This window comes from Neolamprologus multifasciatus, chromosome 15 (genome assembly GCF_963576455.1).
Source record: "Neolamprologus multifasciatus chromosome 15, fNeoMul1.2, whole genome shotgun sequence".
Classification (NCBI taxonomy): Eukaryota; Metazoa; Chordata; class Actinopteri; order Cichliformes; family Cichlidae; genus Neolamprologus; species Neolamprologus multifasciatus.
The window spans coordinates 28,275,801-28,298,619 of record NC_140453.1 but is presented as its reverse complement, the minus strand read 5'-3'; the positions used below and the strand labels follow the sequence as shown (position 1 = coordinate 28,298,619).

The window sequence follows — 22,819 nt, the reverse complement described above, 5'->3', positions numbered from 1 at the left end:
GTGGGGGGACGTCAGAGCGAGTGCTCGCCCAGGGCGCCAAACAGGCTAGAACCGCCACTGTTTGTGCTGATGTTAATGCCAGAGGGTGGGACTGAACATAATACATAATCAGAGATAATTCAATAATCTTTATTTTTCTACAGAATAGCTGATCTGTCACGCACAAGCCAATGCAGCAGGCTCAGCCTGACGTTCAGCAAGAGTTACACACTTTTCCTGTTCTGGAACAAATTTTCCAACTAAATGGAACAACTGATGCATTATCATCTAACACAGTTCATACGGACGGATAAAAAAGATTTGCTTTTACATGAGGACACATTTAATTGTCTCATCCTAGCTGTCGTATTCTTAAACACACAGTTGTTTCCTGGTTCATCTCTTTGAAGCGATTATGGACTACCGGTTGTGGACTACAATTAAAGGCTATATTAGACTTTCATTTTTTATTAAATCAATTCATTTCAATAAATTATAAATGTCTTGTCTCTTGATGTGATTCTCATTTCCCCGTGTGGCTCTTAGTTAAACTGAGTGTGACACCCCTGATGTAGTCTTTTGTGTTTCTGCCAGGTTGAATTACTCTGATCCTGCGACTTTTCAGGAACTGCTGTGCATGCACACACACATGCACACACACATGCACACACGCACACGCACTTTGAAGTTTATTATTTAAGAATCATAGTGTTCAGCCATCTAACATGCACTCAGGTGACATCATTCCTTCTGACACAGATGTTTTTACCCTCACACATTTGTTTTAAACAAACATGACCTTCATCCATTTGCATCAGCATCACTTAGAAGCGTAATACCTGATGTTGCTTTATAAATAAATGAATCTACAAACAGTGCAGGCCTTCTCGACAGCACTGGTTTTGTGCCATACATGCTTTATTATTTCATGTATGACTGCATGGAAAGTTCTACATTTGTAAAGTGCTATATCAAGTACGTTGCTGTCAAAATCATAAAATATCCTCCCTCACTCACTCCTCCATCCATCCATCCATCATCCATCCATCATCCATTATCCATCATCCATCCATCATCCATCATCCATCCATCCATCATCCATCATCCATCCATCCATCATCCATCATCCATCCATCCATCCATCCATCCATCATCCATCCATCCATCATCCATCCATCCATCCATCCATCGATCCATCCATCATCCATCCATCCATCCATCCATCCTCCATCCATCCATCCATCCATCCATCCATCCATCCATCATCCATCCATCCATCCATCCATCCATCCATCCATCCATCATCCATCCATCCATCCATCCATCATCCATTATCCATCCATCATCCATCCATCCATCCATCATCCATCCATCCATCCATCCATCATCCATCGATCATCCATTATCCATCCATCATCCATCCATCCATCCATCCATCCATCCATCATCCATCCATCCATCCATCCATCCATCATCCATTATCCATCCATCATCCATTATCCATCCATCATCCATCCATCCATCATCCATCCATCCATCCATCCATCCATCATCCATTATCCATCCATCATCCATCCATCCATCCATCCATCCATCATCCATTATCCATCCATCATCCATCCATCCATCCATCATCCATCCATCCATTCATCATCCATTATCCATCCATCATCCATCCATCCATCCATCCATCCATCATCCATCATCCATCCATCCATCCATCCATCCATCCATTATCCATCCATCATCCATCCATCCATCCATCCATCATCCATCCATCCATCATCCATCCATCCATCCATCCATCCATCCATCCATCCATCATCCATCCATCCATCCATCATCCATTATCCATCCATCATCCATCCATCCATCCATCATCCATCCATCCATCCATCCATCCATCATCCATTATCCATCCATCATCCATCCATCCATCCATCCATCCATCATCCATCCATCCATCCATCCATCCATCCATCATCCATCCATCCATCCATCCATCATCCATTATCCATCCATCATCCATCCATCCATCCATCATCCATCCATCCATCCATCCATCCATCATCCATCGATCATCCATTATCCATCCATCATCCATCCATCCATCCATCATCCATCCATCCATCCATCATCCATCCATCCATCCATCCATCCATCATCCATTATCCATCCATCATTCATTATCCATCCATCATCCATCCATCCATCCATCATCCATCCATCCATCCATCCATCATCCATTATCCATCCATCATCCATCCATCCATCCATCCATCCATCATCCATTATCCATCCATCATCCATCCATCCATCCATCATCCATCCATCCATTCATCATCCATTATCCATCCATCATCCATCCATCCATCCATCCATCCATCCATCCATCATCCATCATCCATCCATCCATCCATCCATCCATCATCCATTATCCATCCATCATCCATCCATCCATCCATCCATCATCCATCCATCCATCATCCATCCATCCATCCATCCATCCATCCATCCATCCATCCATCCATCATCCATCCATCCATCCATCATCCATTATCCATCCATCCATCCATCCATCCATCCATCCATCCATCCATCCATCCATCAATCATCCATCCATCCATCCATCCATCATCCATCATCCATCCATCCATCATCCATCCATCCATCCATCCATCCATCCATCCATCTTATCAGTGTCCAGGTTGTGGGGGCAGGACTCAAAGCAGAGATGCCAGGACTCTGTCCCTGGCTCTGGCCTTGAACTCTCAGGGGAAATACGGAGACATTCCCAAGCTGGGCACCACATATAATCCCTCCAGCACCTCCGAGGCACCTCACAGACGAGGTGTCCTGGAACCACTTCAGCTGGCTTTCAAAGACAAGGAGCAACACTTCTACTTGGTGATAGGGTGAGTAAACCACCCATTTGGGATAAACTCTGAGGTCACTGCAGATACTGTGCCGATCCATCTGTTAGTCTCCCTCTGCACTTTTCCTCCACACAAAATCCCAGGATATTTCAACTGTTCTGTGGGGGCAGCACCTCCACCTCAACCCAGGGTAAGCACTCCTCAATTTTGAAGCTTCCAGCAATTTAAAGAAAACTGCTGATCCAGCTCAGGCAAGATATGTGAAACCCCGGAGCCTATCCCAGCTGTCACAGGACAAAAGTCTGAGTACAGTGGGCCATGGACAGGCCACTAGTCCCCTGCAGGGGTAACACATTCATGCTCAAAGCTGAGATATCATATTCTCATTTTTCTTTCTTTCAGGCAGTTTCTTGATGCTGTAACTTATTGGAAAAGATTTGAAGGTCTTTTTTTTATTAATCCTTTATTTATCCAGGTAAAAAATCTCATTGAGATTAAAAATCTCATTTCCAAGAGAGACCTGGCATCATGGCAACAAAAGTCACATACCACATAGGTATATAACATTAAAACAAATACAATATCCCATAGTTAATAGAAAGGAATACAACAGCACATGCTGCCACAACCAACAACCAGTATTACAAAACAAATAAGCAAATAAAAGAAGCTCAAAACAAACTTTATCCAGAAACAGTGAAAGTGTGTCATGCTTTGGGAAAAGTAATGCTAACATTGTGCCAATCAGGCTGAAATCCAACATCTTCACAGCAGCACTGGACCTCAGCCAGAGACAGTGTGATCATTATGTGAGGTTGTCTGACGAGTTATATGTTAGTAGAGTTTATTGCAAAGAAAGAAATGCGAGTGTGCAAGGTGCCTTAAACTGGACGATGCAATCACAGGAACTGCTGAATGACAGATTTCACTTATAAAAGACATAAATGTAGGTGTGCATTGTCATTTTCTGAGTTGGCCTTTGAGTGTCTTTCACAAAAATGTTTGATTCCTATGAAACATTGAAACAGCACTGCAGATGGACAGATGTTGTTCCCACAGTAAAATTACTATCAAGCTACTGATTGTTATAACTGTTCAAACTTTCCGCTGTGAGACTGTCCCAAGGTTTTGCTGAAGTTAGCTCTTCTATGGAGTTGTTGTGCGCTTGGCAATCATGACACAAACATGTGTCAGATTCCAAACATGACACCACTAAAACCTGCAGCGTACTCAGACCTAAACATACAAATGGAGCTAAAACCTGCTTTGAAAAAGAAAAAGTTAAGACCAGTTGAAGAATGTAGATTAGAGTCGTAGCAGGTTTACCACAGGGCTTATGAACCTGCGTACTCAGACCTGAACATACAAATGGAGCAGGTATATTAAGAACTTCTGAAACATCTGAACTTTCGCCTTCTCCAGCGCCTGTCAGCGCTGTCAGACGCTGAGTTTGACAGGAAGTCAAGACGAGTCAGGAAGAGATGAGAGGCAAGAGGAGAAGCAGAGCCTGCATGGTGTGAATAGAAAACTGCCAGACACTTCCTCCTGACAGGGGAGGACGACAGCTGTACCACACTGAGGCATCTTTCTATAGGACCGGTGTTATTCACGGCTTAAGTCTGCTGTTAGGCTGCATGCCTGCTGCGTTGCCTATGGAAAAGACTTCATGAGCACTGCTCTGCTGAGTGTCCCTCCTTATAATAGCACTCTTGCAATTGCCATAATTATGACAGATTCTTGGCTGGATTGTGGTTCGGTGGATAGCGCTGTCACATTACAGCAGGAATGTTAAAGCCTGATGGTCGGCTGTGGCCTTTCTATGTGAAGTCTGCATGTACTCGTTTCTTCTTTTTTCCAGTTTAATCCACTCCTACATGTGTAGTGAGTGTGCATGGTCCAGACTTTCTGTGTTAGACCTGTGATGGACTGACAACCTTGCTAGTGTTCCCATCCTCCTGTAGCCAGGAGCGGCTGCAGCCCCATGTGACCGGGATAAAACAGACTATGTAAAATTAATTATTACTATTATTTATTTAATTCTGTTTTCATTTTTTAAATTGATTTGTTTGGGTGGTGGTGATGGGAGCACTGATTTTGCATCTATATTAACTCACAGATTTACATGTGAAACATAATTGAGCAGAAAAAGAGGAAGGACTCTTCCTCTGAGCAAGGCCATCAACAGCTAAAAAGACTTGAGGGACTTTGATGATGTGTTAGCACTTCCAGCTTTAACAGTTCATAACAGTTCCCATCTTCTGTGGCAAGGCCAAACAATATTATTTTTTAACATTAGGAAGGTTCAAACAGCATCTCTGTCCAACAGATGAATAAATGATGAAGACTTTTACAGCGCTGTCAAACCTCAGGTCCCTGCATTCAGTCTCTCCCTGTGTTGCTTCTCCTTTGAAAGCTTTGTTGTTGTTAAAATCTTCTCACTTTACTCTTGTTTCCCTCGACATTCTCTTTATCGCTCTACATATTTATCTGTATTTTCTGAAATGTTGGGACTTCAGCCGGAGCAGCTGTGGCTCAGGAGGTGTATCAGGTCATCTACTGGATCGAAGGCTGATTTTCTTTAATCCAGTCCGCATGTCAACGTGTCCTTGAGCAACATATTAGTGTTGCTGATGCATCCATGGAAGGGTGTGTGCGTGACAAGAAGAAAGTGTGTACAGAGTGTATGAATGTGTGGCTTGTAGCACAGAAACCATTCATTCAGTATGTTTGCCAGTATGTCAGTAAATCAGTGAATAAACCAAATGAATTGTGTACAGCCACGTCACTGATTAATGGGACAGTTTCTCTTTTACCTTGAAACTGACTTCTTGCACAACTTGCTTGGATGGATTTGGCTCCAACAAGCATCACAAATTTGAATCTCAACAGTTTATAACTACCAGCACTGCCTGCTGGGACAGCTCAGCATCGATACTGGAAACACACAAATGTTAAACTACATGAGACATGAGCAGCGAGCACCGAGCATGTTCAGCACTCCAGTGTGTGTTTGTGTTGCTGTGAGTGCTGTTTGCATTCTGACATCACAACCTTTGGCTAAAGCTGATGCATCTGCAGCTTCTGATGCATCAGAAGCTGCAGATGCAACAGAAGCTGCAGATGCATCAGAAGCTGCAGATGCATCAGAAGCTGCAGATGAATCTGCTCTGGAATCTATAATCCTATTTGGCTGAGAAAAAAGAAAAAACATCAGTTGATTAAACTATGCTGTATAATCCTGTTATATGGAGAAAAAAGCACGAGTTCAGTATGCTCTGTACGCAGGAGACAAATGAGACGGGCTGAAGAAAGGAAAGATAAGAGGACAGAAGAAGCGAGGGAGAGAAGTGTAATAAAACAATAAACTTCAGCCTCTGCAAACACCCTCCTAATGTGCTACTAAATGTTGTTTGAGTTCCTTATTCTGAGTCTGATAGATGAGATGCTTGAACATGTAGTTGTAGGAAAAAGTTTGTGATCCAGTTTCCATGTGGGTTTAAAACTGGCAGATTAGGCACTCAGAGCTAAATTAGAATGAGTTGTTTTTACTGGTGATCAGTGAGGTTTTTATTAACATAACAGGAACCTCTCACATTCAGATCTTCACAGTCCGTGTTTGAGGATGTGATTGTTGGCCAGAACGAACGAGGCTCCTGAGAAAAACAGACAAAGGAAAGTTAATGCTGATCAGGCAGAAATGAAGGTTTCAGATTTACTGAACCAAGAAAGTTTAGCAAAGGAGGAGTAACCTGGAGTCACAGACGGGCCCAGGGCAGCTTCCAGACATCTAAAGACCTCTGTCACATGGACTACCACAGGCTGTTTAAAGACAGGGATACATTCCCTGAAAAGGTCCAGGGGATCAGGAAAGTAACAAAAAGTGTCCGTGTTAAAGCTTTTTCTGTAATATTTGTACTATTTATTAAACTAAAAGAGACAAACTGCTCTAACCAGTAAAAGAAAGGAAACAAAAAAACAAAGCAGTAAATCAAAAGGCTAAATCACCAAAACTCTCCAAAGAGCAGGAGGAAGCAGCTCCCACACACAGCATCCAACAGCCTGTCACCTCTGTCCTCCAGCCTTAAACACTCGGACTTAGTTCCTGAGTAGAGTCAGCTGTACGAAAAGGGTCGCACCTACGACAGAAGAGATGGCAGGACACGGTCAGAGGACATCACAGCAGGCCAGGCCAGGCCAGGCCAGGCCAGGCCAGGCCAGGCCAGGCCAGGCCAGGCCAGGCCAGGCCAGGCCAGGCCAGAACACCCGGACACAACTACACTGTGAGACTGTGAGACTTTATTTCTGAAGTCCTGTTGCTGAAGCTTCAAGCTGAGTCCTGCCATCACATGTCACTCCCACCGAAGTGTTGAGGCAGTGTGGGTCTGCACAGGGTCTCCACTGCTGAGAGAGGACAGGCAGAAACGTTTTCATTGTGTACTGATAGCTGTGGAGGAATGTGACTAAAAGCTTGAAAAACTGGATGCTCACCGTGAAACTGAAAACAGGACGTGTACAGATGTTTGCATCTTACATCATCCCTCCCTCTGTTAGGTTCAGTTCTCTTTCAGTAAAATCGCAGCTCGAAACACTTCAGACTGAGTGAGAAGTACGAGGGTTGTGCTCCTTGTGCAACACTCTGCATCGGCAGGACTCTTCAGTATAACTCAGCAGCTCTTGGTGGGAAAAACTAAGTGAAAGGGAAACAAATCAGTGAATGAAGCAGAAATAAAGTTCAAATCACAAACCTAACAAACTGCACATAGCTGCACTCTCCTGCCGTCCTTTTGCTTTTAATCCACTCCAGCATCAACCTCCAGCTTTCTCCTCCAGAACCTGTTGCTCTTAAGATGAAGGCGGTCAAGTCTTGGTGCTGAATGTCGACACAGCCGAAGGAAAACTGATGCATATCTCTGCACTGAAAGCAGCTACATCCACAGACTGTGCCCGTCTCCAGCAGTCAGAGTGGAAATACACAGACCATGTCATAACTGTCTCACCAGTTATCATATTTTAATACAATTGTGCTTTTTAATTCTAGTATATGTACAAAAGTTTGTCATATGAACATTTATATTCAAATACTTCTGATTTCATTTAGTTATTTTCATATTTCAACATCCTTTCTCATTAATTATGTGTTTTTATGATCGATTAAGTGTGACTTGAATTGTCTTTATTAGTTAATTTTGGATTTCCCACCAAAATGTGCCATAAAATAACACAACAAGTGAAGCAGAGGCACACAGAGCAACACAATTCAATGCATGTTTTTGCAATTAGAGAGAAACAACACAAATAATATTACACATATTGCAAACATTACTTATTAAAATCTGTACCCACAACTTTTAACTGCCCTTCACCTACACACACACACACACACACACACACACACACACACACACACACACACACACACAAGCACAGATAATGAGCTGTGATTGGTCCACTCAGTGACTATATACCTGCAATTAGTGTCACAGTGTTCAGCCTCCAGCCTCTCCGGAGTCCAGAAGCTAAAAACCCGTCAACCTTCTTCATTAGCCTAGAGAATAGGCTTCACTTCACACACACACACACACACACACACCTATACGGGTTTCTATGTATTGCAAGGACACTTTTTCCAAACCAGCCCAGGTGGTGGACTATGGGGACACCACTTTCCGCTTGCCCCTGAGAGATGCTGAATACGTCAAAAAATCTGTTTTGAGCCACAGAGCACAGATCTCACTTCAAAGTTCCTATACACGCAACACAACTAGAGATATAAGAACCTGTTTTTTTGCAACCTTATCAGGACATAGATAATTAGGTGAGAAGCCCCGCCTATGAAAATATTAGACATTTTAACACCCAACAGGATTTGTAAGGACACTGGCTATACAACACACATACCTGTCACCAAAGTATATTATAGGGCCAAAAATGAATAAGTGGGACATGGCTAAACTCAAACACTACTACTGCATATTAAAATTAATAGTTAACAAAACGTGGTCTTATGACAAAAATCGAACATCACAAAACACAAAGACCTGAATTTGAGAACTAGCTCAATGCAATTTGCAAAGACAAACCTTATTCTTAGATTTGTACTGGAGCCATCACATATTTATAATGTGAATTCCCTATAGTCTTTATGAAATGTCTAATGCTCAAGTCAAAGCAATACAGGGATAAGAGTTCCAAAGGTAACTTTTCAACCATGAATTTACAGGTCTTCTCTGTTAAAGGCTAGCAATTAAAGGTTAGATTTCCTAGTTGGTATATTATGCATTTACATTAAGCACATATCTTCCTTAATTTGAGTTATACAACTGCTGATGAGAATTTGCTTTTAGGAACTTTTCCCCTCAGTATAAGAAAGCCTCACTGAAAGACAAATATTCAGTTCCAAAAGAAAAGGTTCCAGGGTTGTGTATCTTCAGAGTTCTTGAATTGGTAATAAGATACATGCTCAAGCACAGAAAAGGTGCTTTTCACATATCATGTTCCCTTTAAGTACGGTCTTTAGAGACAAAAAAAAATTATATATATATATATATATATATATATATATATATATAAATAATAGCCAATCTGATGGTGAATACTCAAGTTTATTTCAACAAGAACACGTGCTTTTTGCAAACATGACATATATGTCAAACATCTGTGTATATATTTTTGTAACTTGATTAATCGTTTAGCGGCTGTTCCTTTTTTTTAGAGTTATGCCGCGGTTCCTGACGAAGTCTCTCACATTTTGAACAGAGCGACTGTCTAATACAGGACGTTCAGCATTTTTACACTGTTTGATTTCTGTCACAGTGGCTAGTTTCCCATTTGCAATGTGCCCACGGAAATGTCTCATGACTGCTGCAATCTCTTTGGGAGACCATGGACATTTTTGTCTCCTTCGAGGATTTTCCCCTTCTGCGCCATTTCCAGGGAATGCTACAAGGGGGAGAGAAAATAAGATCAGCTTACTTTTGATTTGTTAATTATTAAGTTATTATAAAGTTACTCTTCAAGAACAATATGGATGTAAACATCAAATCCATTTCATGGTACACATATCAAAAAGAAGTCCAGGCATTAACCACAGCATTTTTTAACTTGGTAAATAGCTGTGGGGCTTTAGATTTACACGGGGGTTTGGCTTTTTGCCATGTTAGATAAATACAGTGTCTTAAAAGCTATATTCTGATTAGAAGATCTAGCTCGTTCTTTCCCGCAAAAACATTAACTCAAAGAAAACTATTAAAGATAGAACTTCTATGTGAATGCCACGGGACACCCAATTACAAAGTGACATTAGTTCCCATCCAGTTTCATCATGTCCTCCTTTATTGTCCTCTACTTCCAATCATGCAGAATCCAGGTTCAACCCATTACTTCAGCTTTGTCCTCTGATCTTTTCACTTAGTTTGTCAAGCAAATTATTCCTCATTTCCACCACTTTTATCTCTATGTGATTTTGTACTGTAACAGTAGCCCAGTTCAGACCTGGCATTATGACAAGTTCTGGGTGATCAGATACAACCAGCATTAATGAAAACTCTAAAGATATCCAGGATACTTTGAGGACTCATTCAAGATCCAGTGATGTAAGGCACACATTTGTTTCCATTCCTCTGAAAGTCAAAACAATCTGTTCCGAAGACAATGTAGGACAGTCTACTCTGATGTCATACTCAGCAAAACAAGATGACTCACATGAAACCTCTTTCTCATTTGATAAAAACCGTGAAACATGGGAGATTAAAAAACATTTGAGTCAGAAATAACTCGTGCAAAAAAATATTAGTTTAAAGATGTACACATTTACAGAATCACCAACACTGACAATAAACTCTCATATTGTCTCTTAAAATAAAAATAAAAAGATTTCAATCAAAAGGTGATCTAACATGCCAATGTAGTTTTCATATATGGTTTAAAAAGCAAGATAAGCAGTTTCCCATCTTTGTTTTCGAATAGTTATGAACATTTGAACTGTTAATCAGGCTTTTGAAGATGATTAATGGTAAGTATTAATATGCAATATTAGTATTTAAGCTGAGTTTACTGGAGCTTTAAGTGAGCCAACTTTCAAGTCGATGTGTACTGTAAACCTATGCAGACAGATCAGTATTTAAGGCTTTACTCTCACCATCCACTGGAGCACAACTTGGGCGTCATCAAGATATTACAAAATAGAGCAAAGACACAGCGGCCAGGGAAGCACAAGAACATGACATCAAGAAGGCCCCGAGTAAATGAGGTTATCCCAGCTGGACTTTTGTCAAACCTGGGAAGGCACCTAAAGAACGCTCCAGCCAATCCAGGAGCGAAGAAGGACAAGAACAGCTGATACGGATTTTCTTAAAAGATAACGTCTCTGTGGCTTTCAAATCCCAAAACTGAAATAAGAACCAAAATAAGAAAAGTATTCTAATGTTGAACCTGAGAAGAAAATTCCTCATGCCAACTTTAAGGTCATACTGGATATTAGTCATGAACTATGCAATGTTTGTAAAATTCTGGCATGTCATATTGACCAAACTTTCATATCAGATCTTTTCAAACACTGTTACAGAGATAACCATTTGCTAGTCTGTTGTTCAAAGAATCTGTTCAAAGGTGTCTTGATATTTTAAAATATTTTATTCTTGTGGTACCTCGTGATGTGCCTTCTCCAGCCGAGTCCACATCTGTAAATAGAAAAGTAAAACAAAAATATCACAAACAACATGAGTGGCTTGGTAATCATGGAAGAGCCATCAATATGCAGGGTGGTGGATAGTTATACCGTTTGAGGTGTTTGGAGGTTCCTCTACAGGTGGCATAGTACTCCTCCCTATAGTACAAGGAGTATTTTAGCTCAATATAGCAGTCACATTTTCTGTTCCTGTTTAGACTTTCCTTTAACACGAAAATAATTTTCACTAACAAGGAGAGAGGCACCCATAAATACAAGTAATCCTCAGGTCCATAGCTCAGTCCTAAAATGACTGAAGAAGTTTAAAGTTACATTGACCATTTCTTCAGCTGGCATATCAGTGAATTGTCATGATATATCTGCAGTACCAGTTAAAACTTTGGACACACCTGTTTATTCATTCTGAATTTGAATAAGCATTGTGTCTTTTCAAAGTAATCTTAACTGCATTTCCCAAAACTAGAAAGCATTTTACTAGAAATAAAACATAAAAGCCATCTACAAAGATGAAAGACATCAAAAATCCCGTCAAACACTGTTACAGAGATAACCATTTGCTAGTCTGTTGTTCAAAGATGTCTTGATATTTTAAAATATTTTATTCTTGTGGTACCTTGTGATGTGCCTTCTCCAGCCGAGTCCACATCTATAAATAGATAAGTAAAACAAAAATATCACAAACAACACGAGTGGCTTGGTAATTATGGAAGAGCCATCAATATGTAGGGTGATGGATAGTTATACCGTTTGAGGTGTTTGGAGGTTCCTCTACAGGTGGCATAGTACTCCTCCCTGTAGTACAATGAGTATTTTAGCTTAATATAGCAGTCACATTTTCTGTTCCTGTTTAGACTTTCCTTTAACACGACAATGATTTTCACTAACAAGGAGAGAGGCACCCATAAATACAAGTAATCCTCAGGTCCATAGCTCAGTCCTAAAATGACTGAGGAAGTTTAAAGTTACATTGACCATTTGTTCAGCTGGCATATCAGTGAATTGTCATGATATATCTGCAGTACCAGTTAAAACTTTGGACACACCTATTTTACTAGAAATAAAACATAAAAGCCATCCACACAGATGAAAGACATCAAAAAGCTTGTCAAACACTGTTACAGAGATAACCATTTGCTAGTCTGTTGTTCAAAGATGTCTTGATATTTTAAAATATTTTATTCTTGTGGTACCTTGTGATGTGCCTTCTCCAGCCGAGTCCACATCTGTAAATAGAAAAGTAAAACAAAAATATCACAAACAATATGAGTGGCTTGGTAATCATGGAAGAGCCATCAATATGTAGGGTGATGGATAGTTATACCGTTTGAGGTGTTTGAAGGTTCCTCTACAGGTGGCATAGTACTCCTCCCTATAGTACAAGGAGTATTTTAGCTCAATATAGCAGTCACATTTTCTGTTCCTGTTTAGACTTTCCTTTAACAAGACAATGATTTTCACTAACAAGGAGAGAGGCATCCATAAATACAAGTAATCCTCAGGTCCATAGCTCAGTCCTAAAATGACTGAGGTCGCCAGTCTCCCACAGGACTAACACAGAGAAAAACAACTATATGCAATCACATTCACATCAATGGGCAATTTAGAGTGACCAATTAACCTAACCCCAGTTTCTTTGGACTGTGCGAGGAAGCTGAAGTATGCCGAGAGAACCCACGCAAACATGGAGAAAACAACTCCATGTTTGCGGACCCTGGACCGATGAACTCAGGACCGTCTTGCTGTGAGGCAACAGTGCTAACCACTATGCTAACGTCCCGCCTTATCGACTGGGCAGCCAAGTCCAATAAGTGCACTTGCTGGGGTTAGGATAAGCGGAAGAGATGTTCTCGGCATACCTTGTAAAAATGTAAACACAATACTCCAACAGTCCAGTTATAAGACAATCATCATCAGTGGGCACACTGTAGGAAGTGGGTAATACTGTCAGAGGTCCCTGGAGGTACCTCAACAAATTGCCTAGTTCCCTTTTCTGTAGTTGAATAGTGTAGCTCAATATTAATGCTCTGTTGCGTTGTGGTTGATTCATTTACACACATCTCTGGCTAGATATCTGTAGCATCACAACACAAAACTATCAATGTAAGTACTATTACATTTTTTGTACTGATCTGGTTAGACCTTTCTTTAGTGACATTATTTGACAGACATCAATCTTTATGACTATGTCAAGAATAGCTTAAGCAGTGTATTAACCTCAGCCCAAAACAAATTAAGACATTTTCAATACTTAAGACTTACAGTGCACATATAATCCTTACTACTACCTTTTAAATAACTGTGTATACCTGAAACATCTCACAATATTGCATTCAACTGAATACTACATAAATATGAGTTGTTTGTTGGTGCATTTACCCATTTTTGTTTGTGCTGGTGGGTATTCTTTGTCAGCCTCGCCGTCTTCACTCTCACCAGAGTCTGTCAAGTCTAGGTTATCTGACAAAAAAATATGTTAAGCAGCATCTTGATGCATTCTCAATCATCCAGGTAAGTAAATCTCCAAGAGTTGATTCTGTTCATCTGGACATAGCGTTTTGTGGGAAAAACGTTTCGTCACTCATCCAAGTGACTTCTTCAGTCTCAGCTTACTGCAGGTTTCCCCAATCTTATAAACAGTACATTTGCATAATGACTGAAACCAGCCCACTGAAGGAACAATGGGCTGGGAGGTCAGTTCCTTAATCTTAATTATGCAAATTCTCATGACCATTGATCAACAACCACTGACCAAAACCCACTGATCAAAGACCACTGATCAATAGCCATGAGTACCATACACAGAGAGTTGGGGAATGGCTGCAATCACAGCACTGTAAGATGGCCTTAGGCCCCCTCCTTGATTATGAATCGAGGCATTCTGAATGCATCAAGACGTTTTAACCCACTTTGGCAAGGACGGCCTGAAGCTTGTACGTCAGTATGAGCAAACAGCACGTAAGATGGTGGATTACAGGAACCACCTGAGATTCAGCCTCAGATGCAGACAAAACCGGATTACTCCTAAAAGTCTGCAAATGAGCTCTTCGTTAAAGGCTTCCGGGCAACAAAAATCCTCCAGAAGGCACAGCATCAGTTGCTTAATGAACGGGTGAGGCAAACAAATTTTACCATGGACATGCTAAAATCTCAAGAGGAGCGGATCCAACAGAGACTGACAATGCTTCTAGATGAGAATACTCTTAAAAAGGTGTTTGACTTTACTGAGAAGGCTCGTCTAGCACAGCACAAGAAGTCTAAGACCAGGCAACAAAGGAAGTTTGACTTACTTGTTGTACGTCGGAAACCACGGCAAAATACGGAGAGTGTCCTCAGTGACCAGAAGAGACAAGGATGCGACACAGAGGATGTGGACAAGTGGGTGAAGAATTTGTCTGACAGACAGCTCACCGAAACAGAGAAAAACATCCTTGTTCAAGGGCTGAATTTTGCTGTCACACCGGGACAAATCCCGCTAGTGGAGCTGATCACAGCCACAGAAACAGCAATTCGTAACAACAATATTGCAGAAATGGAAGCATAGCAACTACAGACGAAAGTTTTGGCCTGTCTCAGCAATGCAAAGCCCCCAGCATCCAAAATCACCATGGAGAGGAAGGTGCTCCACCTGGAGACTCTGTTGTCCTGCTGGGAGACTTCAATGCTCACGTGGGTAACGACAGCAAGACTTGGAGGGGCGTGATTGGGAGGAACGGCCTCCCTGATCTGAACCCGAGCGGTGTTTTGTTATTGGACTTCTGTGCAAATCACAGTTTGGCCATAACAAACACCTTGTTCGAACATAAGAGTGTCCACAAGTGCACGTGGCACCAGGACGCTCTAGGCCGCAGATCGATGATTGATTTTGTAATCGTATCACCAGACCTGCGAACATATGTTCTGGACACTCAGGTAAAGAGAGGGGCTGAGCTGTCAACTGATCACCACCTGGTGGTGAGTTGGATCAGGTGGCAGGAGAGGACGCTGGACAGAACCGGTGCACCTAAACGCTAGGGGTGCAACGATACTCGTATCGATATTGAACCGTTTGATACAGTGCTTTCGGTTCGGTACGCATATGTATCGAACAAAACAACATTTTTAATTTATTTTATCAACTTCCCTTCTGACGATGCTGTCTGTGTTGAGCGCTCAGTGGATCTGCGCTCGACAGTGCAGCCTAGGCGGAGTAGTCGAACGCAGATTCACTGAGCGCAGGGCAAGCTAGCGAGACAGAAGCTAAGCTCGTTGCAACATGGCAAATTGAACCTCCCCCACCCTCATTCAGATCTGGCGTTTGGAACTATTTTGGTTTTCATGTGAAGTATGACCCTGAAGGTAAGCGCGTCATGGATTAAAGTAAAACAGTATGTTGGATGTGCCAGCAATGCTCAATTACATGGGTGGGAACTAGTGTGTTAGCGCAGTTAGCTCGTTGTGTTGGCCGTCCAGCCCCACGCACAAGGCAATCCGCAGTAGCTCGTTAACGGAGGTGTTGTGTCGTTAACCTCATTTCAGATTAACGCTGACAGCACTAGTGGGAACACAACGAATATGACTGCACATTTACTCCGACATCATCCTAGTGCAAAGACAAGTGGAAGCAGACAAAAACAACAAGCACGCATGCTACAAACTTTACCCAAGTCATTTAGACAGCCGTTAGCACATGATTCTCCTTATGGGGACCTGATATATTTAATATGGTGCTGAGAATATAGCCCAGAAGAAGCGTATAGTATAGCTTTTATTTTGGAAAGAGCCATTTCTCTGTAATAAACTCTCTTTTCCAAAGATGAGTGATTCCTCAATCAGATACAGGGCTCGCAAAATATATGTCAATGCTTTTGCATTCTTTCGGAAATGTAGCTGGGTAATTATGTCATTGGCATCGGTGAGCCACTGTCAATATGTGACATATTGAAATTGCGTTTGAATTTGCGCTTGTTTTTTGCTTTCGCTTTGCAATCGTGCGAACTGCGTATAGAGAGCGACAGCACTGATTGGTGAGTGATGATAATTTGCGCACCAATTCCTCTGACATCTTATCAATCGTTAGCTTACTATGCAAACATGACAAGTGAAATCTCCCGCAGCAAGCTTAAACATGTGAGAGGTTGATCGCGCAGAGAATCGCTGAGCGTTATGTGAGTGCATGTGTAAAAGCAGCAGGATATATATTTTAGTTCTGCTGAGCCAAATAAGACAGGTCAGCGTGAAGAAGTGACAGCCAAACAAAGCTTACCACAAAACGGAAAAGTTATGACAAATCAGACTATAAGGCAAAAAGAAAGTGCAGCTTTATGGTTTCATGGACAAAAGAATTTCTGTGGCTGCAATATGACGAGCTAAATAACCAGGGCTGCACATAAGTGGTCCGCAGGTGCGCATTCGCTGTCAAAATAAAAAACGCGCACAAGATAAGAAGTTGCAACGCGTGTTTGCGTACATAGGATTTTCTGGAGGAGGACAGACATTTGTTTAGAACTCTTAAAGATGTTGAAGAAGCAAAATCCTTTAAGCAATTACTTTGGTGTTCCTTCACCTCCAAAGAAATGGAGTCTGAACCACAAAAGAAGCGCGTATTCTCAGAAAAGTGGTTGCAGGAGGTGAGCTGGCTTCAAACAAATGATGAACGCACAGAGATGTGGTGCAGAATGTGCCGTGAAAATTTAATAAATGACAAATTAATAAAAAGGCATGAACATTTTTTTTGTATCGAAAAAATATCGAACCGTGACACCAAAGTATCGAACTGAACCGATCCGTGAATTTTGTGTATCGTTGCACCCCTACTAAACGCGTAGTGAGGGTGTGCTGGGAATGTCTAGCAGAGGCCCCAGTCCGCAAGATCTTCAACGCACACCTCCGGCAGAGCTTCAACAGCATTCCGAGGGAGACTGGGGACATTGAGTCCGAATGGACCATGATCAGCGTCTCCATTGCCGAAGCTGCTGCATTGAGCTGCGGCCGCAAGGTGGTTGGTGCCTGCCGTGGTGGTAATCACCTAACCAAATGGTGCACACCAGAGGTGAAAGGAGCCACCAGGCTGAAGAAGGAGTCCTATCAGGCTTGGTTAGCCTGTGGGACTCCGGAGGCAGTCGACAGGTATCGACAGGCCAAGCGGAATGCGGCTCGGGCAGTGGCTGAAGCAAAAACTCGGGTGTGGGAGGAGTTCGGGGAGGCCATGGAAAAAGACTTTCGGACTGCCTCGAAGAGATTCTGGCAAATCGTCAGGCGTCTCAGGAGGGGAATGCGGTGCTCTACCTGCGCTGTGTATAGTGCTGGCAGAGCGCTGCTGACGTCGACTGAGAAAATTGTCAGGCGGTGGAAGGAATACTTCGAGGACATCCTTAATCCCACTGACACGTCTTCCGAGGAGGAAGCAGAGTCTGGGGATGAGGGGAATGACCTACCAATTTCCGGCGGCGAGGTCACTGAGGCAGTTAAACAACTCCTTGGTGGCAAAGCCCCTGGTGTTGATGTGGTCCGCCCCGAGTTCCTGAAGGCTCTGGACGTTGTAGGGCTGTCCTGGTTGACACGCCTCTACAATGTTGCGTGGAGATCAGGGGCAGTACCCCTGGACTGGCAGACCGGGGTGGTGGTCCCCATCTTTAAGAAGGGAGACCGGAGGGTGTGTTCCAACTACAGGGGGCTCACACTCCTCAGCCTCCCTAGGAAAGTCTATGCCAGGGTGCTGGAAAGGAGAGTTCGTCTGCTAGTCGAACCTCGGACACAGGAGGAACAATGCGGTTTTTCGTCCTGGTCGCAGAACACTGGACCAGCTCTTTATCCTCTCAAGGATACTTGAGGGTGCAATGGGAGTTTGCCCAACCAGTCTACATGTGTTTTGTGGACTTGGAGAAGGCATTCGACCGTGTCCCTCAGGGTGTCCTGTGGGAGGTGTTGCGGGAGTATGGTGTATCAGGCCGATTATTACGGGCCATTCGATCCCTATACAACCGTTGCCAGAGCTTGGTTCGCGTTGCCGGCAGTAAGTCGGACTCGTTCCCGGTGGGTGATGGGCTCCGCCAGGGCTGCCCTTTGTCACCGGTTTTGTTCATAATTCTTATGGACAGGATTTCTAGGCGCAGCCAAGAAGTGGAGGGCTTTCACTTTGGTGGCCTCAGAATCTCAAGTCTGCTTTTTGCGGATGATGTGGTTCTGTTGGCTTCATCGGGTGAGGGCCTCCAGCTCGCAATGGAACGGTTCGCAGCCGAGGGTGAAGCAGCGGGAATGAGGATCAGCACCTCCAAATCTGAGGCCATGGTTCTCAGCCGGAAAAGGGTGGAGTGCCCACTCCGGGTCGGGGATGAGTTCCTGCCCCAAGTGGAGGAGTTCAAGTATCTCGGGGTCTTGTTCACGAGTGATGGGAGAAGGGAGCCGGAGATTGACAGACGGATTGGGGCTGCGGCTGCAGTGATGCGGATGCTTCACCGGTCCGTCGTGGTGAAGAGGGTGACCGAAAGAACGAGATTGCGGACACAAGCAGCAGAAATGAGCTTCCTCCGAAGGGTGGCTGGCCTCTCCCTCAGATATAGGGTGAGAAGTTCGGCCATCCGGGAGGGGCTCAGAGTAGAGCCGCTGCTGCTCCACATTGAAAGGAGCCAGCTGAGGTGGTACGGGCATCTGACAAGGATGCCTCCTGGGCGCCTCCTGGGCGCCTCCTGGGCGAGGTGTTCCGGGCATGTCCCACCGGGAGGAGGCCCCGGGGCAGGCCAGGACACGCTGGAGAGATTATATCTCTCGGCTGGCCTGGGGACGCCTTGGTGTTCCCCTGGATAAGCTGGAGGAGGTGGCTGGGGAGAGGGAGGTCTGGGCCTCTGCTTAGGCTGCTGCCCCTGCGACCCGGCCTCGGATAAAGCGGATGAAGATGGATGGATGGACGGGTGAGAGATGTCATTACGGAGGCAGATGAAACCATGGTCTTGTACGACGTTACATCTTTCTTCACTTGCATCCCAGTCACGGAAGCATTGAAGGTAGTCCGTAAGAGATTATGACACCAACCTCAGCAACAGGACCACTCTCAGCATCGACCAAGTGTGTTTGCTTTTGGAACTGTGTCTTCATTCCACCTACTTCACATACAAGGGTCAGTTCTACAGGCAGAAACATGGGTGTGCCATGGGCTCCCCAGTTTCACCCATCGTGGCCAATTTGTACATGGAAGAAGTGGAAAAGAGGGCTTTGCTATCCTACCCTGGAACACCACCAATCCATTGGTTCAGGTATGTGGATGACACCTGGGTGAAAATCAAATCTCAGGACGTACCACAATTCACGGATCACATTAACTCTGTGGACCGACACATGAAATTCACCAGGGAGGCTATGAAAAGTGGCAGGTTAGCTTTCTTAGACTGAGATTTCCATCAGTAATGGGGGACATCTAAAAGCTGACGTGTACCGTAAACCTACACATACGGATCAGTATTTAAGGTTTGACTCTCATCATCCACTGGAGCACAAACTGGGTGTCATTAGGAGCGAACACCATCCCACTGACACAGCGGCCAAGGAGGCAGAAGAACATCACATCAGGAAGGCCCTGAGTAAATGTGGTTATCCCAGCTGGACTTTTGTCAAAGCTGGGACGGCTCCTAAAGAAAGCTCCAGCCGATCCAGGAGAGACGGACAACTGCTGCCCAAACGAAAACCTGTAGTGATCCCATATGTGTCAGGAGTATCGGAGCAGTTGAGACGCATTTTATCTAAACACTGGGTCTCTGTGGCTTTCAAACCCCAAAACACTGTGCCAAAAACTAGTCCACCCCAAGGATCGGGTCCCCCGACACAAACAGAGTAAAATAGTGTACGCTGTTAAGTGCCAGGAGGATTGCCAGGATTTATACATCGGGGAAACCAAACAACCTCTGGCGAAGCGCATGGCACAACACAGAAGAGCTCTCTGTGAATGGTATTCATGGCCATTGATCAGTGGTCTTTGATCAGTGGGTTTTGGTCAGTGGTTGCTGATCAATGGTCGTGAGAATTTGCATAATTAAGATTAAGGACTGACCTCCAAGCCCATTGTTCCTTCAGTGGGCTGGTTTCAGTCATTATGCAAATGTACTGTTTATAAGATTGAAACCTGCAGTCAGCTGAGACTGAAGAAGTCACTTGGATGAGTGACGAAACATTTCTCCCACAAAACACTATGTCCAGATGAACAGAATCAACTTCAGCTATGTCCAGATGAACAGAATCAACTTCAGCTATGTCCAGATGAACAGAATCAACTTTTTGGAGATGTTAAACAGCAGGTACAAACATTCCTTGTTCTCTTAACAGCTTTAATGTAAAGTAAGGTTATTAAATATATTGTGTTAAGAACACTCAAAAGCTTAAAAACTAGACACCTTAAAATACTATCTACTTAGAAATACCTTCAATTTCAATCTCTTCCAATGTTTTGCCTTGGAGATTTCCAAGGGTCCCTTTCTCCATGGCAAGTAGTAGTTTTGATATTTTTGCCAGCTGGGTTGTAGCCTCTGGAAGTCTGTAAAATTCTCTGTGGACACGGATATCATGGCCTAGAAAGTCAGCAACTTGGTCAAGCTCGTGATTTTTTAGGTTCAAGACGTGTGACAAAGTTGCAACATGCTTGCGTAGCTGTGTTGACCTAAGGAGTTCAGGACTTTGTGCACCACAGTCATTTGCATAAATCCTGAGACAGTCCTGTCCTCTGTAAGGAGTCAAACAGTTGGGTCTTGCAAAGAGGAAGGGGTTTTCTTCCGGGACTCCACACTCTAGTCTTCTGCTTATGAGCTGCGTTAGGGCTTCAACCATGTCTGGTGATAACAGTACAGCAACCTGCTCATCAACTTCAAAGGAGGACGATGCCATGGGCACAGCAGCTTGAGAACGGTCAGGGTGCTCTGAAACCTTGTGCAAGCAAACACAAAAGTACATTAACATCCATTCAACACAGATATGTTGAGACTATACAATACAGTTATGAAGGTACACTGGTTATTGACATAAATGAGGTAAATGTAATGAAGTAATATTGAGTGAAAATTAATTCTCCAGTGTGAACCAACATGACTCTCGGCAGTATCCACAACACAGTCCTCATAATAATGTACCTGAAAGCTTCATACACTGCAGGGTCTCTGTTACACACAGACTTGAGAGCCCATCTTTCAATAGACTTACGCATCCAAAACACACACAGTCCTCATAATGTAGGTATCTTACATTAACCAACACTATAGGACTTGTGTCTAACACCCTCACTATCAACATCCAAACAACTCGGCTGTGTTCTTGTTGCAATAATAACACCACCAGAAAATTAGTCACCTGCTCATCACTTCAAAGGAGGACGATGCCATGGGCACAGCAGCTTGAGAACGGTCAGGGTGCTCCGAAACCTTGTGCAAGCAAACACAAAAGTACATTAACATTCATTCAACACAGATACGTTGAGACTATACAATACAATTATGAAGGTACACTGGTTATTGACATAAATGAGGTAAATGTAATGAATTAATATTGAGTGAAAATTAATTCTCCAGTGTGAACCAACATGACACTCGGCAGTATCCACACACAGTCCTCATAATGTAGGTATCTTACATTAACCAACACTATAGGACTTGTGTCTAACACCCTCACTATCAACATCCAAACAACTCGGCTGTGTTCTTGTTGCAATAATAACACCACCAGAAATTAGTCACCTGCTCATCAACTTCAAAGGAGGACGATGCCATGGGCACAGCAGCTTGAGAACGGTCAGGGTGCTCTGAAACCTTGTGCAAGCAAACACAAAAGTACATTAACATCCATTCCAACACAGATACGTTGAGACTATACAATACAATTATGAAGGTACACTGGTTATTGACATAAATGAGGTATATGTAATGAAGTAATATTGAGTGAAAATTAATTCTCCAGTGTGAACCAACATGACTCTCGGCAGTATCCACACACAGTCCTCATAATAATGTACCTGAAAGCTTCATTACACTGCAGGGTCTCTGTTACACACAGACTTGAGAGCCCATCTTTCAATAGACTTATGCATCCAAAACACACACAGTCCTCATAATGTAGGTATCTTACATTAACCAACACTATAGGACTTGTGTCTAACACCCTCACTATCAACATCCACACAACTCGGCTGTGTTCTTGTTGCAATAATAACAACACCAGAAAATTAGTCACCTGCTCATCAACTTCAAAGGAGGACGATGCCATGGGCACAGCAGCTTGAGAACGGTCAGGGTGCTCTGAAACCTTGTGCAAGCAAACACAAAAGTAC

General features: G+C 43.2%; 1 protein-coding gene across 7 annotated transcripts; it reads right to left on the bottom strand.

The window, feature by feature from the left end:
- Positions 1-9,441: 9,441 nt before the first annotated feature.
- Positions 9,442-21,583, bottom strand: LOC146502345 (uncharacterized). 7 transcript variants are annotated; one of them, XM_085133407.1, is made up of 9 exons: positions 20,928-21,583; positions 13,918-13,998; positions 12,863-12,910; positions 12,732-12,764; positions 12,286-12,333; positions 12,155-12,187; positions 11,632-11,679; positions 11,501-11,533; positions 9,442-9,794 (listed from the first exon to the last, which is right to left on the bottom strand). In XM_085133407.1, the coding sequence occupies exons 1-9, from the start codon at positions 21,457-21,459 to the stop codon at positions 9,544-9,546; spliced, it is 1,107 nt and encodes a 368-aa protein (XP_084989533.1). In that variant the 5' UTR covers positions 21,460-21,583; the 3' UTR covers positions 9,442-9,543. The 7 variants fall into 7 exon arrangements, with proteins under 7 accessions (XP_084989533.1, XP_084989534.1, XP_084989535.1 ...); XM_085133408.1 differs by lacking the exon at positions 11,632-11,679 and having other exon boundaries at positions 20,928-21,582; XM_085133409.1 differs by lacking the exon at positions 12,863-12,910 and having other exon boundaries at positions 20,928-21,582.
- Positions 21,584-22,819: the final 1,236 nt, after the last annotated feature.